Source organism: Vicia villosa, linkage group LG3 (genome assembly GCF_029867415.1).
Source record: "Vicia villosa cultivar HV-30 ecotype Madison, WI linkage group LG3, Vvil1.0, whole genome shotgun sequence".
Classification (NCBI taxonomy): domain Eukaryota; kingdom Viridiplantae; phylum Streptophyta; class Magnoliopsida; order Fabales; family Fabaceae; genus Vicia; species Vicia villosa.
The window spans coordinates 199280692-199292615 of record NC_081182.1 but is presented as its reverse complement, the minus strand read 5'-3'; the positions used below and the strand labels follow the sequence as shown (position 1 = coordinate 199292615).

Sequence of the window (11924 nt, the reverse complement as noted above, 5' to 3'; positions counted from 1 at the left end):
CAAAAAATATTATCTTATTCGACAATTTTCGTGGGTATGTGTCCGTGTTCCCTCTACTTTAGGATACGTGGAGCCTCACGCCCGAATTTGTATCTTATGTTTTTCTATTGATTTCATTGACCTTATCCTTATGAATGGAACATTCTTAAGTTGTGTTTCCACAATCTTCGTCTCCTTTTGTTAATGGCACTATTAACACAAAACATAGTCATAAAGTCCAATTGTCCAAACCATTTGTGTTTTGACCGAATCTAGAGTTTTGGTAACCACAATAGATTTCAATTGATTGAGAAATATTTGATATACTCATGTTCCACAATGTAAATACTCATTGGTCTTGTTATTGGTTGAGGAACCTTCGACTAACCCTAATATCAATTGTCTAAATATTTTGACTAACACTTAATTAGTTTTAGACATAAACAATTCAAATTCAAATTCAAATAATTCAATTATAATTCAATTATGAATGAAATGGATAAAGGATATAAAAGAGAACCTATATATCAAGAGCTTTAGACTCTCAACAATAAATATGCTATAATCTTATATAAGTCTAAATCACATAGGTTTATAGAACTATATAAAAAACTCCATGAAACAATAAACAAGCATCCCTTCATTTGTTAATTAATTGAAGAGAAGGTCACAATATCAACCATCTACAATTAAAGTCAATTAGAAGAGACTAAAATTATTGTCATATAGTGATATCTTCACTAGTTAGGTGAATTACAAAGATAAGACACACATAAATCTCTATACACTTTCAACACAAGTGATCATTATAACATCCCCTCAACTTCTTCCAATTCTCAATGATGAATCAACATCTTTATCTTTATTATTAACATTTGCAAAGATCCTAGCAATCTCAAGTTGTGTATTAGCAATAATTTCAGTCCTCTTGATCTCCATTTCCCCTCTCTTTGCCTCAGCTTCTACTCTCATCTTCTCTATCTCTTTCAATGTGTCCATTCTTGTTTGCTCTGACCTTACAACAACTTCTGCTAGCCACCTTATGCTTTCTGCTATTCCTATTGCTTCTTTCTTTTGCCTCTTGTTATTGTTGTTGTTCTCCGATCTCATTCTCCGCTTCTTGCATCTTTGTTCGTCTTGTTCGCTGTAAAGCGCGGGCGTGCTACTATCGGTTTCCATTGGATTCTTGTTAGGTGCATGATCAGATGACTTAGTTTCTAATTCATCTTCCTGTCAATAACAAATCATGAAAAAAATTATTTCTGCATAATTTTCATTTTTTTTTTGTTTTCATTTCACCAACACTTTTAAGTCCTACATTTTTTTTACAAAAATATAACCATGTAATTTTAGGTACCAAAAAGAAACAAGGACTAAACATTTTTATTTTAGGTTTAACTATATAAGTCGTCTCTATAATTTAGCAATGATCTTGAATGTTTAAATTTTTTTTTATTCGTCTCTAACATTAAAATTCGCAGAATTTTCCGCAAGTAAAAACAGTTAATACTGAAGCAAAACTCAAAAACTCGATAATTTAAATAGACGATTGTCTTAATTAAACTTACTTTTTAATATATTCGTGCGCAACTGTTAATACTAATCATTGAGGCATATTTAAAACACAAACTAGAGCAATATTATAATAAAATTACTCAAAATGAAAAATATTTTTTAGTAAAAAAATGAATTATGGAGAGTATAAACAAAATAAAAATTTGTTAATTTACCTTAGCTAATTTATCAAACCCATTTGATCCATGTGAGTTTTGAGCAGTTGCAATTATTGGTTGATTAGCAACACTAATAGGAGCTGGTAGCTGATTAGCTTCATCAATCCCTTGTTGTGAAGGTTCCAACAAAACCAAACCATGATTACTAATATTATTATTATTATTATTATTATTATTATTATTACTACTTACTTGTAGCAATTTCGTAGCAACATTCGTAGCTAATTGCCCCGTCCCACGAAGAAGAACATCAAGCCTAGAATACAAAGGCCAAGCCGAGACATCCGAGCTAGCCGACTCCGATCTATACCTTTTCTTCATGGACTCAATCTTATTCTTACACTGAGTTTGTGTCTTCGGGGACTTAGTCGAATTCGACCGCGACGAAACATGTTTCGCAACATCCTCCCAATCTTGTCCCTTGAGTTTTGCTCGGTTTCTAAGGATCCATTTTGATTCATAGGACTCAAGAAGTGTTGTCACTGCTCCTTCACTCCATTCATCTCTTTTTAGTCTCTCATTTGTTGTTGTGTTGATGGTGATGGTTTGTTGTTTCTTTTGTGAGTCTTGTGATGTTGGAGGGTTTTGGTCTTTGGTTTCTTGTTTTTCATTCATTGCTTTTGATCATGATAATTGAATCCATCTAGTGTGAGTTTTTTGAGAGTTTGTAGTGGTTTGATGATAACATTTTGTTGCAAAGTTTGAAGGGTCACATGAAGAAGAATAAGAAAGGTTAATAATAAGAGAGAAAAAGAGAGAGACAACCACTAACATTAGAAAGAAAGTGAACTTTCTTTTTCTTTTTTTAGTAACTCATCAATTTATTCTCTAAATATTGTTGTCTCTCTAATTTAGTACCTAAACTATATAAAATTAAGTGATCTATTAAATTATTAAATTATTAGTCACTTTGCAAATAAAATTTGTTTTAAATTATATGCTTTTTTACATTATTGGTATAATTTTAATAATTTTTAATTCTATTATTTACTATTTATTACTTATTTTCTGATTTTTTTTTTATTTTTTTAATTTTATTTAAAAGAATAAATTTATAAAGTTATATATAATTTTTTTATGTATGAAATTAATTAAATTTTTTAAACGTGTTAAACGACCAAAATATTTAATAATTTAAGTTATTTTTTAATGGTTAAAATGACATATTAAAATGAGAGAATTCATATGATTTAATAATGATATTATTTTATATATTTTCGAAATTAAATTTATTCTTTATTCTTTATTTTTGTTTTATAAGAAGGAAAAGAAAAGAATGGCTAGAAAAAAATAGTGAACTTTTTTGTCAAATAAGTTAATGATGTCAATGACATAACTTTTTCTTTTACTTTTCTTTTTTTGTATGGGAAAGAAGTGGTGTTTGTGAAGTGAGTGTTGGTTTTTGGTTGAGCTTATTTGGATGTTAGCGTTGTTATGAAGCCAACCAATATATCCACTTGGCTTAGCATAAGGGTAATGCTAGTGGTGGGTCTATCACATGAGGACCACAATAGATAATAGATGAAAAGTCGGGAAAGACTACGATCGACTATAGGTAATAAGTGACAAGTCGAAGAAGATTACAATAGACGGTAAAAAAATTCATTTAAAAGATTAACACTGACAAATATTTAGGTTCCATTCGAATTCAGAAACTTTAAAGATGTATGTATTTAGAAAAACATGAGAAAAATTATAATTTTTTTAATACTACTTAAATTTTTTGCTTATTTGTACCTTATAAGCACATTATAAAGAGGACTATTTATTCTTAAATTGAATAGTGATAACAAAATTGAGAAGTATTCACCACCAACAACACCATTTAAGATACCCTAAAATTTCAATTCCACCACAACCATCCAACATGCTACCGTCACTAAAACAAACATCTCACTATCCATTTCTTCTTTATTTCTCCACTTTTTCTCTCTCAAATTACACTTTCTTGAGCTATATTCATGTACCTTTTGAAAGGGTCTTTTGGTGATGCACAACCACTAAAATCAAAGCTATTCAAAATGGCTTTATAATCAACACTATGGTTGGCCATTGAAGTGAGGAATCAAAATGTGACACGTCTATCAAAACAAATTATGTTGTGGGTTTAGTGACTCATTCCATTCTAAAAAGGTTTGCCTAGCTAGTTATAGGTCATTTTGATTTATGGCTTCTTTCTGTCTTTTTCTTATTTTTTTCCATTAGGTAAGATATTGGTTTTTGACATTATTAGTATTAATTTAAGAAATAAAACAATGTCCTTTGTGACATCATTGGAATATATTAACTTAATATATTTTAAATGTCTTTTGGAATCAATTTATATAATCTTCTTCTAAAATGTAAGGACGATTTATGGTGTAAAACAAACTTTAAATAGAGAATTCTTAAGTGAGAGATGTTAATTGAAAAACTAATTCTCTTATAAATACATATTAAAAGATTATAAATATACTTTTGGATAGAATGGGTCTCCTTGAAACAGCCGAGGAAGTTGTTTAACGTCTATCTGGATTTTTTTTGGGACTTCAAGGATAGGTACTTCCTAATCTAGCCGGTGTCGGAGAGGGCGCTTACCTCCGTGTTCACTCACTGTAACAATAGGTGTACATTCTTGCCTACCCTTTTCCACCCCAAAATTCTTCACAATATTTATAACATACTTACTTCAGGAAATAAAGATACCATCTTTCTTTTGCTTCACTTGAAAACCAAGAAAATAGGTAAATTCTCCTACCATGCTTATCTTAAATCCAACTTGCCTTTGTTGAACTAGATTATCTTGTTAGAACAAAGTGTGGTTCTACATCATTGAAATAGTTTTGATGATAACAAACACATAATTTTAAAAAGAATATATATGCTCCCTAATCGTTTATTTATGTTACAGAAGTTCTGATTCTTACCCAGATCAAAGAATAAGAAACAAATTTTGAAAGAAGCACAAGAACAAGAAGTATTTGTCACTTGATCTCTGTTCTAAGAAGATCATATTCTGAAAGTCACTACAACAAGCTCTCCAATATCAAAGTAGTAAGGTTTTCGATTTCTCAGGTTTTGATTGGGTGCATACACTTAACCGTGTCAGAAAAAGATCCTAAACAAAAAACACTATGGTGGAACCAGTCAAGAATAACAACAATGACAATCATGATGATATAGACAAAATCAGTGGTAGAACACCAATGTTCGATGGAGAGAACTTCGATTACTGGAAAGACATAATCGAGAGTTTCTTTCTAGCTCATAACGCTGATCTCTGGGAAATGGTAACAGATGGTTATAAACATTCGGTCAATGAAAGCGGTCAGAAGATCGAAAGAAAAAAATATGAATGATCAACAAAAGAAAGAGTTCAGAAATCATCACAAGGCTAGGACTATACTTCTAAGTGCTATCTCGTACACAGAATATGAGAAGATCACCAACAGAGATTCTGCAAAGAATATTTTTTATTCTCTGAGAATGACGCATGAAGGCAATACTTAAGTCAAAGAAACCAAAGCCCTTGCACTCATTCAGAAGTACGAAGCATTCAAGATGGAAGAAGATGAAACTGTTGAAACTATGTTTTCACGGTTTCAAATTATGGTGTTTGGTCTGAAATTCTGGACAAAGGATACTTCACAATTGATCATGTAAAGGAAATCATCATAAGCTTACCAAAGAAATGGAGGCCCATGGTCACAGCCTTAAAGCTTGCAAAGAATCTGAACGCCATATCACTTGAAGAACTTATGAGTTCTTTAAGAAGCCATGAGATAAAACTCGAAGAAGATGAACCCCGGAAGAAAGGTTAGTCTCTCGCTCTTAAATCTAAACGTAAATTTAAAACTAACGCTTTTCAGCAGAAGAAGAAAGCTCTAGAGGCTCCTCATCAGAAGAAGATGAAACATCTCTCATATCCAGAAGAGTCCAACAACTCTGGAAACATAGACAAGGGAAACCCATAAACTAAAGAAGATATGATAACTATTCTGAATCACCTTCTGGACACGGAAAGTCTAGAAACAAATAAGTGATATGCTACGAATGCAATGAACCTAGTCACTACAAAAGCGATTGCCCAAAACTACAAAGAGAAAAGCTAAATAAAAACTTCAACAAAGAAAAGAAGATAATTCTTATGGCTATATGGGATGACTCAGAATCTTCTGAAGAAGAATCAAAAGATGAACGTGCCAACATTTCATTGATGGCAAACATATCAAGTGATACCAGCTCATCAAAATCTGAATCAGATTCAGAAGTAGAAGAGGTATTTTCTAAATTCTCTAGATATCAATTAGAAAAATGTTTGTAAAAAATTCTTGAAAAACATCAGAACCTTAGTATCAAATACAAGAACCTGAAACATGCTCTAGTATCTAATTCTAAAGATTCCAGAAAGCTTAAAGTAGAAAATTTTGAGTTAAAAGAAAATCTTTCTAAACTTGAAAATGAAAACTCGATTATTAAAAACAAGTTGAAACAAACTCAGGAAGATTCTAACTCAAAAGCTTCTACATGCTCTGATGATGTCATAAAACAATATGATCATAGTTTTCAAAAAATTTTAGCTAAAAGTATAGATCGAAATAAAATTGCGTCAATGATTTATGGAGTTAGCAGAAACTCTAGAAAAGGTGTAGGTTAAATTAAACCAAGAAATGAGGAACTATATCAACCTAAACATGTTGATGATATGGTTATAAAACTCACACCTTTAAAATCTCATTTCACTTATGGGCACACACATGATATCAAATATACTAGCAACTCTTATCTTGCAAATTATGTTGAGAAATTTAAACTCAATCAGAAGTTAGCAAAAACTAACAAACAAGGACCCAAAAAATTATGGGTACCTAAGGACAAAATAATATATGTTGAGTTTCAAGGCTGGGGAAAGTTCTTTGATAGGCTTATGGGTCCAGTTTTTCCTAAACTGGTAAAAGAATTCTGGATTTATGCGACTGCTTCAAATCATCAAGTTACCTCCTATGTGATGGGGAAGAAGATTGTTATTACTGAAGATCTTATTGGAAGACTCATAGGCCATGATGGAAATGGTATCAAGTGTACAGATATGGAAGACAAGAACGTTGATCTAACTCTTGTCTCCAAAGAAATCTTCATATTTGGACAACCTTCCAACAAATTCAAAGAGTTGAAAAGCCATCTCAGAATCTGGGCTAGAATACTTCTGGGTTGTATTCACCACCGCAAAGCAACAAATTCCTCAGACTACTGTTGTATTTCATCTCCACCAAATAGAGAATTCACCTCCCTCACTCTCTATTCTCTCATCTATAAACGAGTGTCAAAGAAACAAGAGAAGAAGAGAAAACTAAAAGAGACTGGATTCCTCTGGGAAGACTTATCTCAGATATTCTTAGAGAAAATAGGCTTGTAGAACATCTGACAGAAACACAACAAACTGATGCTCTAGAAGCAATCGCTGGGAAGTCCTTCAACGTGAAGAATCTCAGAAAGATGAAGATTATTGAATCAATTAAGAAAGTTTCCTCTCTCACTACCAAGGAAGTTATTACTACCAGAAGAGTGCCTCTAAATGATTTTCCTCTCTTCTCAGCAGAAACTCCTCCAGAAATTATCGTCAAATATCTGGATGCGTGCAAAAGGGATGGAACTGTTCCAGAAGTCAACATACAAGATCTTAGGAAACCAGCTTCAGAAGTGGTCATCAGAATAAATAAGAAGAGGAAAGCTGCTGGAGGAACCTCTCAGAAGACTCCTAAACCTGCTAAAAAGAAAGGTAATTCATCCTTTATTTGAGTTGCAAAATATGCCTTTTTATCAACATCTGAAATACAACCACCCCAACATCCTACTGACAAACCAATACCTCAAACAATTGACGATTTCGACATGGAAATCGACACTTCTGTTCCACTGAACTCACTAAATAACCCACCCTCTACTCAACCAGAACTTGCTCAAGTTCTAGCAGACATTGAACACTTTGAACCATCTTCTAATGCTCCCCAAACAGAAAATCCAAATAACTCCTCTGAAAAATATCTCATGTTTCGGGTATTGAACTTTCTCTCGATAACCTACCTATTATCATCCCTTTCCCTTATGTTTCATCTCCCTTTGAATCATCTCCTCCAAACTCCCTCATTATCATTTCCGACACTCCGTGTCAACCCCCTCAGAACCTTCTGAAGACATCCTTAGAACCATCATTGACCTAGAAGTATGGGACAAACTTGTCTCATCTTCTCATAAATTAGCAATTCCCAAACCAAAACCAAAACCATCTAAATAATATTTTGGTAAATCTATGACGGCTTTTGAGACTGAAATACAGGGATGGGTTAATTCTCTGAAGCAAAGCTGTTTGGAAAATCTAAATCCAGCTACCTCTGACTACCTCTAGACCCAGTTCAGAAAATGGTTTAACAAAGAGTCGCTGAATATGAAGGAAATAAGTTATGACCTTGCTCAACAAAACTTCTGTGATCATCTGAAGGCAATCAAAGATCAAATTCTATGTCTCTTGGAAAACAAACTGGTTCTTCATTAGACAACCAACCATGAGTAGAGAAACAAAATTTAGAAGCTAAAGATAAATCTTATGAACCCCAACCGATGGTTGTGTTTGTAGATAAAGACATGTCTGTTAAGAGTTCTTCTGAGCAAGCATCGGCGGCAGCAGTTTCTGAGCTTCCCATTTCTTTTGTTGAAGCCTCACCCTCTCTAGTGCTGAAAACCCTGAAAGATTTGAAGAAGGAAAATGAAGCTGTTAGAGTCAGGCTGGACAAACAAGATGAAACAAATAAGGAAATCAAAGGCAATTTGGGCGCACAAGATAAATCTAGCAATGAGATCAAGGATCTTCTGGCTACTTTGATTACAAGACTCCCACCTGCTCCACAACCTTAATTGTTTATATCCTATTATGTCTGTTTTGCTGTTATGTTTGCTAATGTTCTGTTCTTGCTTAATCTAATTTATTAAATGAATGTTTTGTATCTATATTAAGTGTTTATGTGTCTTTTTTATTATTGACAAAAAGGGGGGAGAGCGTAAAATATTTTGAATCCATAGCAATTTACCGAGACTAAACCCTCAACCATTTTAATATTTTAAATTTGTTTTATAAGAACAGGAACATTCTGAAAGAAGACACTTATAAGCTTCATCCGAACTTCCATTCAAGAAGACAAGTCAGGGAAGTATTCTAATTTAAATCTTCTGATTATTAAACTCAGGGGGAGTTTCTAACTCAGGGGGAGTTTCTGATATCTCTTATGTTAATTGTTTATTCAAAATATATGAGTTTTTATCATCATCAAAAAGTGGGAAGTTGTTAGAACAAAGTTTGGTTCTACATCTTTGAAATAGTTTTGATGATAACAAACACATAATTTTAATAAGAACATATATGCTCCCTAATCATTTATGTATGTTACAGAAGTTCTTATGCTAATCAGATCAAAGAATAAGAAACAAATTCTGAAAGAAGCACAAGAACAAGAAGTATTTGCCACTTGATCTCTGTTCTAAGAAGATTATGTTCTGAAAGTCACTACAACAAGCTCTTCAAGATCAAAGTAGTAAGGTTGTCGATTGCTCAGGTTTTGACTGTGATTTCTCTAAAGGAGAAGTTCTGATCAAGCTCTGATAAAGAAAATGCTTCTTGCACCAAAGGCTAACGTAATGCTCTGATACATAATATTCTGATACTCATTTCCTTTATGAAATATTAAATTCAAGATCTTTTATTAACAGCTGGATCATTAATTCTACGGACAAAATCTCTATCTTTGGAAAGCCTTAAATCATATTATTTCAACATTCCAAAAGTGAAAAGTGTGTCTCTCAAACGGTTCAAAAGCTTCACTATATATATTGAAGACATTACTGAAGTTAAAAATAAGAATTCTCACGCACAAACAATCACGAAGAGCTATCAAATTATTATTCACCCTTTCGTTTATTTTTGTGCATAACATTGTGTAGACATCACGGTTGTGATACAACTTATTAGAAGCACTTTTTTAAACACATAAGATTAAGTTTTGTAGTTATTATTGTTCCTTGAGAAACTGGGTTGTGGTTTATCTCAAAAAGACTTTGACGATTGTCATTGTGAACGTTGTTGTAATCAAGTTTGATTTAGTGGATTAAGTCCTCGTAAGAGAGAGGCAAAGTCACCTTGGCGGGTGGATTGGAGCACTTTGAGTTCAAACAAACCAGGATAACCAAACGTGTCATAAGTTTTTATTTTATCAAAAACCCAATCCAACTCCCCTTATTGTGTTTTTCGAACCTTCATATATAACATATTACTTGACATCCTTCAAAATACAATGTCGTCAACATAAATCTTAATTATCATAAGAATTCCATTGTCTTTCACAATTACACCCTCGATGTTGTTTGCATCATTACTAATATCGTGATTGACTTCCACTTCCAAGAACCTATTGAGGAAGGAAATTTTTACATCCATTTGGTAGAGTTTGAACTTAAGGAGACAAAATAATCCTAGTAACATTCTGATAGCTTCAAGATGGATAATTGGAGCAAAAAATTCATGAAAGTCAACCCCTTTAATTTGAGAATAGTCTTGAGCTATAAGGCTACCCTCTTTCTAGTAACAAACTCATTACTTTGCTTGTTCATGACACCTCTATATCATTCAAGTTGTTGTTAACATCTTCCTCCACATCTTCTATTGCAGGAGTGTTCTTCCCTTTTGGTGCAGCCTCTCTTTTAACCACAAATTTGTCATTAACAACATTCTTTACTTTAGTTGACTGTAAAATGTTCCCTATATTTTCAGTAACAACTTGCTCAACATTATGACTAGTGAGATCATAATATTTATCTTCATGGGGAGTCACTTCAGTTTAAACGTCATTAACCCAGACCTTTATGGATTCCTTCAAGGATTTTGTGTGTTTGTTAAGCACTATAGACATCGTTTTATTAATGAAACAACCCAAAAATATACCCTTATCACTACTTGTCAGATCTTCATACACGCCTAATATCTCAATATTTTTCTACGTATCTTGTACAATAGCTTGAGAAGATGACATACCAACAACCTTTGGATTCATCATTTGAATCACACCCTTTTTGGAATTGGAAGTAGCAATTATTTCCTGTAAGGACTCGTATTCCTGCATAATAACTTTAATGAGATGACTTCTAACAGGTCCGTACGTGGGCGGGACTTCAGAACATATTAACCAACCTCAATATCAGGCTAATCAAAATGTGGAGTATTGTGAAAAGAAATTTCTGGGACATGTTTCCCAACACATAGTTTATAAAAAAAATTCAATAGACTAGAAGGAACACCAATTTCACCTTAAGCAAACATAATATCTTGGTTAGTCAAAATTCCCAAAATCTGAGAATGAACCTCAATATGAAGTATTAAGACATAGATCATGACTCTTACCATTTCATAAATCAATTCTCTTAAGATATGGATACTTTCATAATATGAGTAAGTTGTTTATTTTTAACTATGCACTCCACGCTATTGAACTCGACACATAACTCTTTATCACAAAGTTAACTGATAAGATTAGCAATGAGACCAACAACTAGTAAAACATTATTAAGGCAAGGAAGACTAGTATAGTCTAACTTCCCTTTTCTATAATTCTTCTTTTAGTTATATCACCAAACATAACATAGTTTATTTCTCCCATCATGTGTCCAGAGCAACTACTGTTAAAATAACAACATCACAAGAAGAGACATTAAGGGAGGTACAAGCGATATGAACAAAAATATTAGGCTTGGCACGAAAAACTCGTTGATGATACATTTCAGGCTTACCATTTCTCTAAGGATACATATGTTGATGATGTGGTTGTCTATCATACAATTTTTAAAAGTATGATTGAATGGGGTAGACAAATTTAATGTGTCGATAATCATGTTTGACTGGATATTGAAACTTGTTACCTTACATTGTAAATTATGTTTTCTGAATAGGAGTAACACACATATTCTTTGAATTGGATGACTCTCTAGTATATCTAACACCTTTCATGTCTTTGATGTGAGTAGTGAAGTCACAACATTGTTTGTTTAATTAGATCCACTTTCTTCATCTATCTTATCATCAGTGATATTGTAGCTTTTTCTTTGTTTCCTTAGAAAACTTAAGCATTCAGCTTTGCCATACCCCAAAATTTGCCCATACATTTTTTCTTCATTCCAATATAAATCAGTACA

The 11924-nt window shown here is 32.7% G+C and overlaps 1 protein-coding gene across 1 annotated transcript; it reads right to left on the bottom strand.

Annotated features, from left to right (window-relative positions):
• Window positions 1-596: 596 nt before the first annotated feature.
• Window positions 597-2499, bottom strand: LOC131657101 (trihelix transcription factor ASIL1-like). Its single transcript, XM_058926595.1, has 2 exons — window positions 1710-2499; window positions 597-1209 (listed from the first exon to the last, which is right to left on the bottom strand). Exons 1-2 carry the CDS (start codon window positions 2325-2327, stop codon window positions 799-801), a joined length of 1029 nt encoding a protein of 342 aa, XP_058782578.1. The 5' UTR covers window positions 2328-2499; the 3' UTR covers window positions 597-798.
• Between the last annotated feature and the right edge of the window lie 9425 nt (window positions 2500-11924).

What these genes read in the sequence shown, in the direction of transcription:
- LOC131657101 (XM_058926595.1), bottom strand. Translation starts at nt 2,327, where the DNA reads ATGAATGAAAAACAAGAAACCAAAGACCAAAACCCTCCAACATCACAA. An exon ending in GGTTTGATAAATTAGCTAAG is followed by an intron (nt 1,210 to 1,709) that starts GTAAATTAACAA and finishes TGTTATTGACAG; the next exon opens with GAAGATGAATTAGAAACTAA.